Genomic DNA, 18,030 nt, shown 5'->3' with positions numbered 1-18,030 from the left:
GGTACAATGTTATAAATGCAGGGAGATAATTTGTTCGTTCGACATGGTGGGCTCTTTTTCCATCTGTAAAATGAATTATGCGAGAAATGGCAATGGAAACGCGTAAACGCGCAAATATTGATATAATAACCATCATATCAAAGTAAACTTAGAGTCACGCGAGGATATATTGTGTGTCCCTCCCGCTACGATTTGGGAAAGCATGCAATTTATTAGGCTACAGATTAGATAAAGTATGATGAACTTTCAAATGGTGGTGAAAGTGCACGGTGATGAGCTTGATGCTCCTTTCCAATAAATATCGAGGGTCTTATTCTGCTGACATCGCTCTTATTCATAATAATCTCATCATGTAGACTAGCCAACCTGCACAGCCAACCCGCACTGTATCTGTGAGCTGTTGGCTAGAGCACAGGTGCCAAAACCAGAGTAGGTACATTTACTATTTAACGCAACAGTTTTTGCGATGGAATTAAAAATGTGATGGAAACACATAAAAAACGTTCGATTTTTATTCGGTACATGAAAACTTAACATTTTGTGTGCACTACCTCATCCTGCACTCATTTGTATCCGCAACAAATCCGTTTGGTTGCAACACCACTGGGGGGAATATAGGCATATTTTCTTCATGGGGATTTTAGAATATTCGCATTAAAATCTGTCGCCAATTGGATGGAAACAGGTGGTAAGAAGGGTGAAAAATGATTCCTTAGTTGTTAATTTTCTCAAAATCCAAAGGCACAACCTACATTCGAGAAAAGTCCTAATTAGTTGAACATGTTATTACTCCAACCTCATGAAAGTATCGAAGAAGTGCCTTTGATTTGACAGCCTGCACATGCACAGTTCAGCGCGAGACAACATGTTTCTGCACATGAGTTTAGCTAGCCAACATCACCTTGACATCGCCTACAAGTGTGATCGGGGAATTCTATTGAGAAGCAGCTTCTGCCTATCTTTATACTATACTGTCTTGGATCTAGTGGCCCTGAGTTTTTCCAGAGCACATGAGCTCACCTCAAGTAAAACTCCTGTCCCTATAGAGCCAATCCATACAAAAGAATGCAGTAGCCCAGCCCATTTTACAGTAGTTGTGTCACCATGGTTACGACCCCTAAATTCATCCAGACTGATCTGTTGTGGTAGTGGCAGGGGTGACATAAGCATTGTTCACACTGCAGGCCTTAATGCTCAAATCAGTTTTTCAAATCAGTTTTTGAATACTGACTGTCCAAACAGCAAGTTACAAGAGTCCAAATCGGATTACGCTAGTTGTCATAGTAACGACTGGTGTGTGCGCTGTGGTGTAAACTGATTGGTGGTGGTGCTCGTGCTTTCTATCATTCCCGATGTAGCAAGCTAAGGTGACAACAATGCCTGCCATGGACGTTTTCCAGTTGCTTTAAATGTGGTGCGAAGGGTGAAGGACGGAGGGGGGCCACTGGAATAGATGCTTTACACCGTCGCCGGTTAATCTCTATGCCGACTCACCGTGCCTACAATGGAGGCCCAACCAAATATGGTGGATAAATTAAGATAGTTCACTAAGGGCCGTTTACCATTGAAATAAAATGCAGTTCCGGTCTACTTAAAGGGGTGGGTCTCCCATAGACACCAATGCAATAGCAGCTGGGTCTGGTGTACTTAGCTCATTGACTTTCATTGAAGCAGAAAAAAAACTGTGAGTGGGGTGTCTTGCTTCCTCTTCCATCTCTGGCCTTACCTCTGCACTTTCTCTGCCGACAGCTGATTCAGCCAGAGAAGAAATCAAAGCCTGAGAGGCTCGGTTGTCTCTCAGCAACACAGTCTCTCCCTACAGCTAGGGATACAGCGCTATGGAGCGGCATAAGTAGAATAGTTCATATGAATATAGGCACAATTAGGTTTGGTATTCAAGATAGAAGTTGCCAAAAAAACTTTTGTGGACAGGCTACATAAACATAAAAGGTACAAATTATGTGAGATTTTAGTTCTGGGCTAATGATCTAGGATCCAGTTTTGGGGAGTAGTGAAATATATGTAGTTCAATTAGTAATTTAATTACACATTTTCAGTAGCTTGGTCGTAGTTGAACCAAATTCAAATCTTGATAGTGTTTTCAGTAGTTACTTTGTTGCCATGTAGCGGTGTAGCTAACTACTGGAACTACACAGTATTTTTTGCAAAGTAGGCAAGAATATCCTTATTTTTTTACAGCAGACCTGCCTAATTGTCACTTGAAACTGTTTTTTGTGTTTAATCGGCTAAATTACACATTCTGTTATTAACATCAGACAATTTGTAGTCTATAACATTTCAGATTTAGATATGATCATTTTTCACATAGTAGTTTTTCAAAGTACTTTACTTAAAGACATGCTCCGGAACTTTTTTAAACCTCCCGCTTTGGGCTGGATATGTCAATGTGTAGTTCATACTATGAGCAGAATGAATGTCTTACCTCAATTAGCCACGAAATCCCTAGTTTGAAAGCGACTGTTTCTGAAAGCTGTGCTGCAACATTTTCCCCCAAATTTCCCCCACGTGGGCCAACCCCCTAGCAATTTAAGTTCTAGACAATGAGCAAGATGCACACACAGCAGAGTGAGAGCAATGACCTGGTGCACATATCTGCACATATGTGATGTAATACACCATTTTTGGGGACCACTTTTGGCATGTGAGCACTACATTCCAAACTACTGGTTAAAAAATATACAAAAGTACCGGAGAATCTATTTAAGTAAACTATATTTTTTTCGTTTTTTATATAAAGGCTAGTGTTAGTGTATCTTAACGTCTTCCAGTGTGAAGTAATTGGTAGCTTGGTAAACTACATTTTCAGAGTAGCTTCACCAAAACAAATTACACTACCCCATCATAGCCTCTGCCGAGTTCTCAACAACCGGATGTTCCGGTTTTCAGGGGAAATGAAAAGAGAGCCTGTGATGCAACTTCTTCATCCACATTTACTGGATTGGTTAAACAGTGCAGAGGAAATCCTCTACTGACAGTTTTGTTCTTCTCGTCAACAGTATCGAGAGTAGGGCAGGGTTCCTCAACTGGTGGCCCGCGGCCCCCCAAGTTTTCTTTTGTTGGACATAAAAGACTATAAAAACACCAGCAAATCAGCTCCAAGTGATTTTTCTTTTGGAAATCTGTTCCAAAGTATTCCCACGCATAACAGAGAGATACTGTATATGTGATCATACACAAATGTAAGCAAGGTAGGAAATTATTATGTTTTAGTCAAATATTATATCTGTTTGGGCTTCGTGTGGTCAATTTGCAGTATACAAATGATTTCTAATTATGTTCCGGTCCCCTGACCATCAGCTCAAGAAAAAAAGTTGATGATCCCTGCAGTAGGGGGACTTTACGCCTGCTAAGTTAGGTTACCCCATCATAACCTTATAATTGTGAGATTTGAGGCTGCCCTAGGCCCTGTTTAAATATTTTAGAGATCCTTCCTTCCTTAATCACTGATCTGACATGGTTGGATTGGTGAATGAATATACTGGTTACCTTGCAGTCATTGCCTCAAGGAAGAAGAGAAGTAAGGATAGAACGAGGAAGTAAGGGAGGCTTAAGATTGTGGGAGAATCTCAATTAGATGTCCTCTATTCCGTAAGTCCTCTCCTCTGTCCTATCTTCTCCTCGCCTCCTTTTGGAAAAGGTCAAAGTTAATCAAGGTGAGGAGAGGAAATGTGGAAACAAATGCGCTTGTATATGAAATGAGGCTATCCTACTGTAGTGTGTCATCAGGCATATTACGTTTACAGATGTAAAACTCCAAAATACATCTGTAAAATGGTAAAAAGAAATGTAGCTAGTTGTGCAAGACATTAATAAAAGGATAAGTAGCATGTTGTTTTTAAATGTGTGCATGATTTTCTCATCCGATAAAACAACAGCTTTTTCAAAGGGGGTGTGGCGGATTTCAAAACTCTTCCGCACCGCAGTAAGATACACCTGAATATCCTTCGCCGGAGGAGGCAATCAAGTAGAGGAGCAAACTCCTCAATTTGCCTCTTAACAAATTGACACTCCTTCATATGGCGACCACTTATCGGTTTCCCGGTCACAGAGGATGACAGAGGAGTCTAGGAGAGGACATACTTTTTACTAATTGAGAATCACCCCAAACCTGGAAGTGTTTTCATGCTGTGTAAGGAAGTGCTTAGGTCACATTTCTGTTGAGCTCATTGATCGTGCAGCATCACACAGCTGTCAAACCCGCCAAAAGTACTGTTGCAGCTGCAAGTTCTCAAAAGGAGACTATTAAGAAGGATGAAGTTCCTTTAAGCTGAGCTAAAAGCACTCCAGAATAAGACCTATCACAGTTTTTGTGTAAATCCGCCAGAGGGATAAAAAAAAAACTGTATTAGAAGACTTGAATAACTGCTGAAGCTCATCTCAACCCAAACACCTAATATATGATCTATGATTTTAGACATAACCATCTCACTGTAAGTTTGAGTGTAACATGTAATAAAGGACACTATGAATGTTGAAAAGGACCTCTCTTCCTGCCAGCCGTGTCTTCAGTGCTCATTCAGTAGGCGAGATCAGGGTTTCCCAAACTCGGTCCTGGGTCCCCCCCTGGGTGCAGGTATGGTTTTTGCCCTAGCACTACACAGCTGATTCAAATAATCAAAGCTTGATGATGAGTTGGTTCTTTGAAGCAGCTGTGAAGAGCTGGGGCAAAAGCCAAAACGTGCACCCAGGGGGAGGCCCAGGACCGAGTTTGGGAAGCCCTGGGCTAGATCACTCCCTTTCCCAATTACCTTGTTAGAGAAGATGTCAAAATGAATTACCAAGTGTTTACATCATGGTCCCATCCACCAGGTATGATGTTCTGATTGAATGGTAAGGTTGAGTTTCCACATTATTTCAACAAAACATATATTTGTGGAAAACTGTTTGGAATTGCTAAAAGTCAAAAATGTAAGGGGAAAAAAATTCACCAAACATTTTATCCAAATCCAATGACGGTGAAATGTTTTGTTGATTTCTCCTTAGTTGACAACTGAACCAACTAGATGTTGAACTGAAGTCTGTGCCAAGTACGGAATTGCAGGAAATAAACTCTAAAACTTATATTTTTTTGCTCCACTGTCAAAAAGGAGGCCGCTAAAGTGTTTTGCTCGCAAGATGCCCATCCCTGGGTTAAAGTGTTTGCTTGACAGTCGTGGACCCGGGTTCGAGTCCCGGTCGGGGCTACCCCTCGTATTTGCTACAATGTCATTACCCAATAAGCTACTGTAGGCTATTACTCTCAGAACCAAATTACACATGATCATTTGTTTGTTTATTCATATTAAAACTGAAAGCGAAATGTGGTGCGTAGGGAGTGACGTGAGCATGCACCAGGGAACAGGTGCACATGATGTCCGATCCGACTATCCTTATGGCTACTACATAAGGTCTGGAATTCTGCTATTGTAAAACAGCCATTCTCTCCGTCACAAGTACATTTCCAAGAGTATGATTGATAATCCATCATTAACTTGTAAAGGCAGTGATATATTGTTCTAATTCACAAGCGCAAGGGATGGAAGACCGGACACTGGTTAGACTACATTGTATCTCCTCACACAACTTGGCACCTATTGAGTGCCGTACGTGGGATAAGAAAATAAATCAGAAATAGCTTGTGTTTTTGCTTAAATGCTTTTCTCTTAGACTATTCCTCACCATCTGTGGGCTTTGTATGCACACCAATAGGCTCCTGCGTAATAACCATAGCCTATGGACGTAGCCTAAGCTAGAGGAGGTAAAGTGCCAGGAATATGCTATTATGTGCACTATCAACATTATTGATATTGCGATAACACCACTATGAATAATTCACAATGTCCAATCCATTCATTCGTAATATGATGGATTCTAGCCTATAACAAACCACCTGGTGCCACGGGCGCATCACGGCAGAATCACAATCGATTTTAAATAGCCGGGACACAAAGAAAACGATAGCAACAAGAAATGATCATCTTCTATATCAATAACCATTCTTTCTGTTCAACAAATGACTACTTTAGGAGCTCATATTAGGTTACCTTGCTTCTGTTGCTCCCACTGTCCAATTCGAGACGAGAGCAAAGACGGCGCGGCTGAAATGTCAAATCCCTGAGCACGGTTGCTGAAGATAAAAGGGAAAACGGTATGTGTGCCACAGTGCAGACCCCACCGAACTGCGGTTTGAATGCTTCTTGTCGTGCAGGTCTTGAGTCTAGACGACTTAAAGATCAAAATATCACACGTGATAAGACAGTGCAATATACAATGTACCATAAACAAAGTAAGGAAATAGTACACTATACTGTGTCCAAAGTTTCAAAATGATGAGTTTCATCTTCACCATTGGAAACTGTATTAAAATGCTGATACTTCAATACATCCCTACTCTTTTTGAGACCGTTGTGAGAAATTATGGTAAATGTGTAGGCTGGCCATGTCCTGCAGCAAGGTCAGTAGAATATGTGGTCTAATGCATAAATTACAAGTCCAATGGCAAATAACGTACAGAGAACATTTTCCTTGTAATATACTGCCACCTAGTGGTATGATAGTGGTATAATATGTCACATACAATGATATTACTCTTGTAACCATGGTTAATAATAAGCCTGAAGTGGTGGGTGGTCTAGGATCATATCCAATCATGGCTTTTGGATATAAATATTGGTTTGTTTATCTGTTGAGTCAGACACGGAAAGGTTTTCAACAAAAGCTCACTGTGACGAGATGTATTATAACACATTTATTTATTATTCATTGTTGAATTTAATTACAAATTATGTCAACAACAAAAAATAGACAATTATGTTGAGAGAGTGAGAAAGAGAGAGAGAGATGCATGCATGTTGAAAATAAATAGTGGGCCACACAGTCCAGTGAAGGTTGCCAGATGAGCAGCCTATTTGAGTTGTTGTAAGGCCCACCATTTGAGTGGAACAGCATGCCAGTGGGACGGGACCCAGATTTATCCGAGATCACTGCCATCCGAACTGTTAGAAAAAGACACAGAAAGTCAGTAGCTGGCCTTTCAAACTCACTAAACTCCATATCAAGTGATCAAACTTAGATATTGCTATCCAGTGTGGGCACTACTTTTAGGAGTCTCTGAGTGGACTGTCACATTCCTACTGCAGGTGTATGCATGGGTCATGTTGATATACTCAAGGTATGAGTCTGTTGTAACAAAGAGCAGACAGTCACTTTGAATCACCCTTTCCCTCAGTCTCTTCATCCTCTCACCGTTGTGTTAAATCGCCTTCCGACTCATTTCTGAGCAGCAACCACCCCAGAGCTGACTCAGGCGCAGACCTCTTTCCGTACCTAGTGGACACAGAGACCATCACATACTGTATGTCACCAAGAGATGTACATTACTTGCTGGAGTGTGCTAACAGGGGTCTTAAGATCATATCATGTCCCCTTGTCGCGATTAATAGCCTGGCCACCTGATCGTTGACAGACCCATGAATTGCGAGGCACTACCTCAATTAGTCTTGCCGAGTTCTGGAAGAGAAGATCCAAGGTCCTTCCCTTCAGAACTCCTTCTCCAATGCGTTTTAAGAAAGAGGCGAGAGGATGCCAGGAATCGGGAGAAAAATTAATTGCGAAAGAGACAAAGTTTCAAGAAACTACGTAGACATTATTGGTGTGAATACCCTACTGCTGGGTTCCCCAATAGGCAGCCTGTGGGCCAAATACGGCCCGCGGGGGATTTTATTTGGCACACAAGTTCTCTCAGCAAAAAAAACTTTGAATTTTCATTGTTGGACATAAAAGACTGTAAAATCAACAGGAAATCAGCTCAAAGTGATTTTAATTTAGGAAATGCAGTACCATCAAAAGTTTGGACACACCTACTCATTCTAGGGTTTTTCTTTGTTTTACTATTTTCTATATTGTAGAATAATAGTGAAGACATCAAAACTATTAAATAACACATATGGAATTATGTAGTAACCAAAAAAGGTTTTAAAGAAATATATTTTAGATTTGAGATTCTTCAAAGTGAAAGTAGCCACTTTTAAGAATCTCAAGTGCTCAACATGCATAACAGTGCTTAACAGTGCTCAAGTGCTTAACAAGTGCTCAACATATGTGGGAACTCATTCAAGACTGTTGGAAAGGAAAAACATTCCACATGTAGCTGATTGAGAGAATGCCATCAAGGCAAATGGTGGATACTTTGAAGAATCTAAAATCTAATTTTGATTTGTTTAACACTTTTTTGGTTACTACATGATTCCATATGTGTTATTTCATAGTTTTAAAGTCTTCACTATTATTATACAACGTAGAAAATAGTAAAAATAATGAAAAACCTCTGAATGAGTAGGTGTCCAAACTTTTGACTGGTACTGTATGTTCCCAAGTATTCCCATGCTTAAATAGAGAGGCATATATTTATGTGTCAAAAACTATGTCTGTTTGGGATTCTCGCTGTTCATTCGCAGTGTGCAAATTATTTAGAACAATGTTCCGTCTCCCCGACCATCCGCACAAGGAAAAATAGGCCCACGGCTGAATGTAATGTGGACCCTTGCCCTAGTGTGTGTACTCACTACTCGCCTATACCCTTTTTATCTCCAGAGGCAAGAACACATATCTCAAGCAATTAGCTCTAAACAAGGAGAGATTTTAAAGTCCATTATCCAATGCTCAGCAAGGCAAGCAATCCTCGGTTCCACAGAGAGTGACACGGCTTTTAAATCATCTTTAAATCACTGAACTCAATGCTTTGCCAATGAGGAGTGAATTTCCCTTTGTGAGAACAAGAGGGGCTGAACTGCATGGCACACAGCCCTTGTAGTGCATTGACAGCTTCAGCCCACTTAAAGACATGCTCTGGTACTTTGGCGACTAAGAAAGTATTTTTTCAACCTTTGGGCTGAATGTGTTAATGTGTAGTTCTTACATGCATAATCTATGAGCAGAATAACTGTCTTACCTCAATTAGCCACGAAATGCCCAGTTTGAAAGCAACTGTTTTCTTGAAGATGTGCTGTGCCTTTTTCACTTAATTTCCCGCCACGTGTGCCTGCCCCCTAGCAATTCGAGTTCTAGCCAATGAGCTTCAGCCCCTCACATTTGAGTGACAGCTAGCAAGAGGCCAGCCCAGTGTTATCCAATAAGGTTGCAGGGCGCGCCGAGAGAGAGAGCGAGCGAGCGAGAGAGAGAGAGTATACAAAAGTACTGGATAATCTATTTAATGATAGACTGCAGTCTGAGACTGGATTGGTTTCAGGATCCATCAAACGCTATAAGCCTACATGAAATCTCTCTGAGCCACAAACGTACAAGCACAGATACATATGCACAGGCGCGCACACACACACAGAGCAATTACTGTTGAGCTTTTCTCTTGCCCACAAAACACAGAGATAGGACATTAACTTAATGCCTAGAGCAAAACCAGGCTCCTTTTCTTTTCTGTCCATACCATCATTATTTGAAATAACTACTCTGTTCTCTAAATACTCATCTCTCTGTCTGTGTAATGCTGCTGCATATGTGTCTTGCCAAAACTGGAATGAAGTTATGTTATAACAGTGTTCAGAACAAACGGTTGGTTGGAGAGCCAGGAGAATATCATTATCCTCAGGCTTTGTTCAAATATCTCTTGTCCCCTCAGAACTTCTCCTGTGACCTTGGCTATTGTGGTAATTTCACCCTCTTAAGAACATCAGCAACATTTGATTGGAATTTAGGGATTGGGATTTTTTTTGTTGCCTTTGTATTCAAATTGAGTGAAGGAATATGCTATCAGTTTATTGATTGTCGGTAGGAGGTTCCATTCCCATATAACTGGTTTGAGAAATTGTCCCACCCCCCCGCAATAGGCTGAAACATTGCATTATCTCTGACTCTCGTGCCATATCTAAGACAAGGTGTTCCCATGTTGATAACATGTTAGCCTACAGAGTGCTGAACTCACTCACCTCTGTCTAGTGATGAGGTTGATGCAGTGTCGCAGACACAGAGACTCAATTGTACTGAGAGACAGGGGCAAATCCTGTTGTGCTTACCTTTTGCCCCAAGGCACAGAGATAGGACATGAACTTGGAGAGCCAAGAGAATATCATTATCCTCAGGCTTAATTCCAATATCTCTTGTCCCCTCAGAGCTTTTTCTGTGACCTTGGCTATAGTGGTAATTTGACCTTCTTCAGAATATCAGCAACATTTTATTGGAATTTGGCAGAGGGATTTTTTTTTAAACCTTTGTATACCAATTGAGTGAAGGAATATGCTGAGTCTATTGATTGTCAGTGGGAGGTTCCGTTCCCATAAAATTGGTTTGAGAAATTGTCCCCCCCCCCCCCCCCAATAGGCTGAAACATCACATTATCTCGGACTCTCGTGCCATATCTAAGACAAGGTTTTCCTGTGTAGATAAAATGCTAGCCTACAGAGTGCTGAACTCACTCACCTCTGTCTATTGATGAGGTTGATGTAGTGTCGCAGCGCTGTGTTGTATCTGGCCCATTCCTCCGGAGGCGCGTTGTCGTCGGGGCTCACCGGCTTGGTAAAGTAGGCATCCGTGAAAGTGCCCAGACAAACCAGCACGCCCAGAACGAGGACTACAAGGATCAACCAGGGTCTCAGTGTGTTGGCCATCTGTAAATAAAAGAATGTAGGCTAGCACTTCCCTGACGTCTGCTGGACTTAAAGAAAAGTTGAACAAAAGCTTGGCATTCTTGGCATCAGAATCTCAAAGTCAACAGTTTTAAGCAAAGCTTTTTGATGACTCAGATGAGTAAGTCTTCGTCTTTTTGACAGGAGGCTTTATCAGACACATTAGCAGTTGCACTGTCTATGGTGCTGAAATGTGTGCCAAAGTTGCTTACGAAATAAACCAATTGGTCTTCAACCTATTGATTCTACAATACTATGGAACATTATATTGTGTTAAGTAATGATAATGAAAGAATTGCTTGTTTACTCTTTCTAATTGCTACTGCAATTGCGGTGGCATTTGCGTCCTTTGCCTTTGCAACCATGAAAAACACTTTAAAATTACAAATACTTACACAGCAAACATGTTTTTGTTTATATTGATGTGTTTATCAATGATAGAACATAATGCTAGTCCTTTATACTGCAAAACATTATGTTTATGCATTATTTAAAGTACCTAGGGCAAGCAAATTGGCTTGTCCCAGTAGTGTTGTAGTTACAAGTCTTTCATATATTGTATAGATCAATAAAAACAAAGGCTATTAAAATACCTTTAGTAAATGAAGGGTTAAAGGGTTTAACGACCTTAGATTTGAGCATCTGTGGTGTTACTACTCCGAGGGTGAAGTCAGCATTATAGGGGCACTTTTGGTAAATCTCTATGTAGAAAATCTAAATCAGCCTACCCTACTCAAGTAATGTTTATTGTCATGAATTAAGGTCTTAATCTACATGTTTATGATGAAAACAAGTGGATAACTGATTATTCAGTGGTTGCTACAATACCTAAAACAACATCAGACCCTTACTTTTGCTAAAGTGTGTCTTTCAGTTACAGTGGGGCAATTTAGTAGATGAAGTGGGGCACTATTTTCTCATTAGAAATACATGAATGTCCCACTTCACCTGCCACTTGCTATGAAATCATCAAAGAGGCATTGTAGGGGCTTATAAATAACACACTCTGTTTTAACAATTGTGTCAATGACATTATACTAGACCCTCTCCATGCCCTTGTAAAATGTATTTGGGAACCTTCCAAGCTCTTGGTGAAAATCGAACCAAAGGATTCTGCACAGCTTTTACTTGATCACGAAACAGCTCTATTATTCCACAAATGCATAAATCTTTTCATAAATTGAGCTTATTTTCAATACTTACATGTTATTGTCCTTCGTTTCTTTACTACTCGTGTTATTTCCCTCTAATTTCTTCCACAATCATACTATACTGTTTATGTGCCGTATAGCGTCTAGTAGAATCCATTTTCAGATGTTATAAACTACTAAAACAACATATGTTTATGTATTTTAGAATATCTAATAAAGGATATTACATTTCCTTCATTAGATACAAATGATGCAGAGTACACATTCAGCAACAACCCAATAACATTTGTAGTAATTGGGTTGCAAAATGACCGTAGTACAGCACCCTCAAGCATAACTGTACCACTACACCTGTAGGGTGTACTAACTACAAAGCAGGATCAAGGAGTTAGCCAACTAGCTTCCCTAAATGTTCCGAATTAACCCTTTAAAATTCAACAACCAAAAACGCATATCCAAGTTTAGCTTTCTTAATGAACCAGAAAATCAATAGTTATTTCTGGTTGTTTATCAAAGTTAGTTGGGTTGATCCTACTTTGATCCTACTTTATAGCATGCGCAAAGTTATCATAATGGTAAAAATGATTAGTCACACTTTATTTGGATAGTCCATCTGTAGGTGGTCATACTATTAACAAACTGTTGATAAGCAACTGCTTCCTAAAGTTAGATTAGGGTTATAGGGTAAGGTTTAGAATAAGGGTTAGGGTAAAGGTTAGAGTTAGGATAAGGGTTAAGTTTAGGGTTAGTAGATCGTTGAAATGTTACTGATAGTCTCAGTAAGCTGCCATATTAGTTGATTTAGAATGGGATGATACCCAAATAGCCTACATTTAAATAAAGAAAAATGTAGTTAATTCTTTCCTAAATGGCATACCACCGCATTTTAAAAACGACTCAATTGCTAAAACTACTTCAACAGTCAAAACCTCCCAACTCAGCCTAGTCACAGAGAGCAAAAAGTAACTCATTACTCACTCTGCAGCAGGCTTGCGTCACCGGTTTTCACTATGTTCTTGTTGTGCGTTTTATTATTCCCAAAGCCGGATGGTTTATATAGTCAAGGCTACCTGATGCGCGCGCCTTGAGACACGGCTAAGTCACGTTTTCAACTAAATTTAAGCAAGCGAGAACGAGCGGAGTACGGAAGCACTCTTTCCCTATTGAAAGTATCAAATCAAATTTTATTCGTCACATGCTTGTAAACAACAGGTGTAGACTAACAGTGAAATGCTTACTTACGAGCCCTTCCCAACAACGAATAGAGAAAGAAAATAGATAAATAAAAAAGTGTAACACGTAATAATAAAAGTAATAATAAATACACAATGAGTAAAGATATATACACAGGGTATCCGTACCGAGTCGATGTGCAGGGGTATTGAAGTAGATATGTACATTTAACAAATAACTAGGAATAAAGTGACAGATAATAAACAGTAGCAGCAGCTTATGTGATGGGTCAAAAAAATAAAAAATCCAAAAAGAGCCAATGCAGATACTCCGGGTATCTATTTGGTTAACTATTGAAATAGCTATTTATCAGTCATGGCTTGGGGGTAGAAGCTGTTCAGAGTCCTGTTGGTTCCAGACCTGGGCGAAGCATAAAATACAATCTTTCAGTGTCAACTAAGAGCCTTTAATGTACTTTCATGTCATTATTATGATTTGGGAGAACATGCCAGACTCAAAATTTAGTGAATATGATCACACAGCATTAACTAGGGAATATCATTTTTCCAAATATAATTGGGAACCCCTGGTCTATGACCCCCTGGTCTATAGCCTACTTTTGTCTAATTTCAAGCAATAACGATCCACACATAAACTCAGCAAAAAAATATGAAACGTCCCTTTTTCAGGTATCTGTCTTTCAAAGATAATTAGTAAAAATCCAAATAACTTCACAGATCTTCATTGTAAAGGGTTTAAACACTGTTTCCCATGCTTGACGCATAAGCAATTAATGAACATGCACCTGTGGAACGGTCGTTAAGACACTAACAGCTTACAGACGGTAGGCAATTAAGGTCACAGTTATGAAAACTTAGGACACTAAAGAGGTCTTTCTACTGACTCTGAAAAACACCAAAAGAAAGGGTCCCTGCTCATCTGCGTGAACGTGCCTTAGGCATGCTGCAAGGAGGCATGTGGACTGCAGATGTGACCAGGGCAATAAATTGCAATGTCCGTACTGTGAGATGACAGCGCTACAGGGAGACAGGACGGGCAGCTGATCGTCCTCACAGTGGCAGACCACGTGTAACAACACCTGCACAGGATCGGTACATCTGAACATCACACCTGCGGGACAGGTACAGGATGGCAACAACTGCCCGAGTTACTCCAGGAATGCACAATCTCTCCATCAGTGCTCAGACTGTCCGCAATAGGCTGAGAGAGGCTGGACTGAGGACTTGTAGGCCTGTTGTATGGCAGGTCCTCACCAGACATCACAGGCAACAATGTCGCCTATGGGCACAAACCCACCGTCGCCAGACCAGACAGGACTGGCAAAAAGTGCTCTTCACTGACGAGTCGCGGTTTTGTCTCACCAGGGGTGATGGTCGGATTCGCGTTTATCGTCAAAGAAAGGAGAGTTACGCCGAGGCCTGCACTCTGGAGCGGGATCGATTTGGAGGTGGAGGGTCCATCATGGTCTGGGGCGGTGTGTCACAATATCATCGGACTGAGCTTGTTGTCATTGCAGGCAATCTCAATGCTGTGTGTTACAGGGAAGACTTCCTCCTCCCTCATGTGATGCCCTTCCTGCAGGCTCATCCTGACATGACCCTCCAGCGTGAGAATGCCACCAGCCATACTGCTCATTCTGTGCATGATTTCCTGCAAGACAGGAATGTCAGTGTTCTGTCATGGCCAGCGAAGAGCCCGGATCTCAATCCCATTGAGCACGTCTGGGACCTGTTGGATCGGAGGGTGAGGGCTAGGGCCATTCCCCCCCAGAAATGTCCAGGAACTTGCAGGTGCCTTAGTGGAAGAGTAGGGTAACATCTCACAGCAAGAACTGGCAAATCTGGTGCAGTTCATGAAGAGATGCACTGCAGTACTTAATGCAGCTGGTGGCCACACCAGACACTGACTGTTACTTTTGATTTTGACCCCCCCTTTGTTCAGGGACACATTATTCAATTTCTGCTAGTCACGTCTGTGGAACTTGTTCAGTTTATGTCTGAGTTTATTTACACGTTAAGTTTGCTGAAAATAAACACAGTTGACAGTGAGAAGACGTTTCTTTTTTGCTGAGTTTATCATGTGTTTTTTAATTATAAATGGATTGTAGATACCGTCATGAATTATATAACAAAAGTATGTGGACACCTACTCGTCGAACATCTCATTCCAAAATCATGGGCATTAATATGGAGTTGGTCCCCTTTTGCTGCTTTAACAGCCCCCACTCTTCTGGGAAGGTTTTTCACTAGATGTTGGAACATTGCTGCGGGGACTTGCTTCCATTCAGCCACAAGAGCATTAGCGAGATTGGGCGCTGATGTTGGGCGATTAGGCCTGGCTCGCAGTCGGCGTTCCAATTCATCACCAAAGGTGTTTGATGGGGTTGACGTCAGGGCTCTGAGCAGTTACATTCTTCCACACCGATCTGGACAAACCATTTCCATATGGACCTCGCTTTGTGCACGGGGGCATTGTCATGCTGAAACAGGAAAGGGCCTTCCCCAAACTGTTACCACAAACTTGGAAGCACAGAACCCTTCACCTGAACTAAGGGACCATTATTCTTTCTCCACCAAACTTTACAGTTGGCATTATGCATTGGGGCAGGTAGCGTTCTCCTGGCATCAGCCAAACCCAAATTAGTCCATTGGACTGCCAGATAGTGAAGCTTGGTTCATCACTTCAGAGAACGTGTTTCCACTTCTTCAGAGTCCAATGGCGGCGAGCTTTAAACTATTCTAACCGACGCTTGGCATTGTGCATGGTGATTTTAGGCTTGTGTGCGACCGCTCGGCCATGGAAACCCATATCATGAAGCTCCTGATGAACAGTTCTTGTGTTTCAAGAGGAACTCGTTAGTGAGTGTTGCAATCGAGGACAGACAATTTTTACACGCTTCAGCCCTCGACGGTCACTTTCTGTGAGCTTGTGTGGCTTACCACTTCGAGGCTGAGCTGTTGTTGCTCCTAGACTTTTCCACTTCATGATAACAGCACTTACAGTTGACCGAGGCAGCTCTGGCAGAACAGAAATTTGACAAACTGACTTGTTGGAAAGATGGCATCCTATGAAGGGGCCACTTTGAAAGTCACTGAGCATTTCAGTGCGGGCCATTCTACTGCCAGTGTTTGTCTATGGAGATTGCATGGCTGTGTGCTCAATTTTATACACCTTTCAGAAACAGGTGTGGCTGCAATAGGAAAATCCACTCATTTGAAGCGATGTCCACATTCCTTTAGCCATGTAGTCAGTGGCGATTTGAACATGTAAATCTTGGTGGGGCAAACTCCCCAACATTTTTTTAGATGCATGCCAGAAAAGCCACTACACAACACAGCATTAATTGCACTATAACGGTGACAAACGGTGCCCACAAATTGTTAGGGCCTACATAAAGTTGTCCGAACAGCAGAGCCTTCTTTTCAGCACCATGGAGTGAATACTTACCACTTCTACACCTGGCTATCAGCGGAGTCTTGTCTGGCAGTTCATTCAGTCTCATTTACTGCCTTTTAAAAACATAGCTGATATGGCTGACATGCTTAAACAAATGTGGTTTCTACTGACAATTGAGATGTACAAACTATGGCATAAGGGCGGATAAGAGGCAATTTGTAATTTCCATTAAGACATTAATGAGCGAGCTAGGATGGACAGTCAATATAACTATTTGTTCAGCACCTTTGAAATGTACAGTGACAGAATTTTAAACATGGGCCGTTCTTGCAGTATTCTCCCTGTAGACCTAGTCAGAACCATAAGATAAATAAAGGGGGCATATAAACAGACAAGGAAAGCTCTTACAATAATCGATGATTACATTTCTCAAAAACAGTCTATGGGCTACATGTGCACCACCAAATCAAAACATTAGGCTAAGTTATGAGGGGGAAAGAGACAAAATTATTAGGGTGAGGCATGGGCTACTAGCAGTTTACTACACAACATACACTTAGTATTACTTTCTTAGCTACAGTATACATATCTCCCTGGCATATTACATAATTTATGCAGCAGCATACAATAAATTTTCTGGACTCACCTTGTTGTGCTGTGCTCACGTGAACAGGAAGGTTGCGTGGCCGTCCTTTGTGGGCAAATTTTGTCATCAAACTTTGTCTTCATAGTCTGGCATTCTCTGGATTTATGATGCTTTGAAGACAACTGGGGGAAAAATGACATCAGTGATCTTCAGGTCGGAGCTGTAGAAAAGGTCCGAGTTCCAGACTTGGAATTCCAAGTTGGATGACCGTTCAAAACGTATTTTCCCAGTTGGTGCTCATTTTCCCCCCTAGTTCCCAGTTGTTTTGAACTGAGATTTCCCAGTTCCGAGTTTCCAATTGTTTTGAATGAGGCAGAAGTCATGCTGGATTGACAGCATGGCCAATGTATTCAACCTTTTCTGTCCCATGGCATGTGAATCTTTATCCTTTTAAGCTTGGAAAAGAGACCCTTAAATCCAGACTTTGACCACACACCCACCACTGAATAGCAGGCTAGTGATTGCTTTGCAATGCATGCAGTTAGCCACTGATTCCTTCCAAACTACTCATTGTTGAATTTGCGATTTACAACTTGTTGTCTAATGTTTATATCCAATGGACAATGAGCACCGATACGTTTAATATATAATTTCACTTCATATGACAAGGATTGAAAAGAATTTGCCAGTAGATTGTTGACTTAATTCATCATGATGACTGCTAGCTTGCTAGCTAAGATTTTGAAAGTATGACATTGACATGATCAGTCCAATCAGAGCTACTGTAGATATAACGTGATTTGACGTAATTTTATCTGTGGCCATTTACCTTGAGCGTTCTTGGATGGGCACTTCTAATGTAACTCTATGGCAGCACCCAAGGGGCTTAAATTCTCGAGCTCTCCCCGTAGATTTTGCGGTTACGTAGTGTTCCCATGAGTGACAGAACACTGAGCCATCACGGTTCAACTAGAGAACATGTTTTATTTTTGCTCTGTCCAACCTGCCCTGAATGACGGGTCGCCACTGCATGTAATGTATATCAATGTCATAGTTGACTGGTTAC

General features: G+C 41.2%; 2 protein-coding genes across 4 annotated transcripts in view; both read right to left on the bottom strand.

Moving 5' to 3' along the window:
* mpp2b (MAGUK p55 scaffold protein 2b) overlaps positions 1 to 6,480 on the bottom strand; it is a 43,184-nt gene extending 36,704 nt beyond the window's left edge. For 2 of the 3 annotated variants that reach the window (XM_055924499.1, XM_055924512.1), the window contains exon 1: positions 6,045 to 6,480. The gene's annotated coding sequence lies outside the window, so the exon portion shown is untranslated. Of the gene's footprint in view, positions 1 to 3,507; positions 3,647 to 6,044 lie in introns of all 3 variants that reach the window. The other variant, XM_055924506.1, reaches the window with a different exon arrangement.
* Positions 6,481 to 6,794: 314 nt separating this feature from the next.
* On the bottom strand, positions 6,795 to 12,900 carry LOC129856813 (peptide Y-like). Its single transcript, XM_055924524.1, has 4 exons — positions 12,767 to 12,900; positions 10,432 to 10,619; positions 7,246 to 7,326; positions 6,795 to 6,995 (listed from the first exon to the last, which is right to left on the bottom strand). The coding sequence occupies exons 2-4, from the start codon at positions 10,617 to 10,619 to the stop codon at positions 6,971 to 6,973; spliced, it is 294 nt and encodes a 97-aa protein (XP_055780499.1). The 5' UTR covers positions 12,767 to 12,900; the 3' UTR covers positions 6,795 to 6,970.
* Positions 12,901 to 18,030: the final 5,130 nt, after the last annotated feature.

Source organism: Salvelinus fontinalis, chromosome 1, assembly GCF_029448725.1.
Source record: "Salvelinus fontinalis isolate EN_2023a chromosome 1, ASM2944872v1, whole genome shotgun sequence".
Lineage (NCBI taxonomy): Eukaryota > Metazoa > Chordata > Actinopteri > Salmoniformes > Salmonidae > Salvelinus > Salvelinus fontinalis.
The sequence above is the reverse complement of the archived record's forward strand: the minus strand, read 5'-3'. Positions and strand labels throughout refer to the sequence as shown.

Excerpts from the sequence above, each read along its gene's own strand:
- LOC129856813 (XM_055924524.1), bottom strand. The coding sequence starts at position 10,619 with ATGGCCAACACACTGAGACCCTGGTTGATCCTTGTAGTCCTCGTTCTG. Across the intron at positions 7,327-10,431 it reads AACCTCATCAATAGACAGAG|GTACGGAAAGAGGTCTGCGC; the intron begins GTGAGTGAGTTC and ends TGTGTCCACTAG. Across the intron at positions 6,996-7,245 it reads GAAGGCGATTTAACACAACG|TTCGGATGGCAGTGATCTCG; the intron begins GTGAGAGGATGA and ends TTTTTCTAACAG.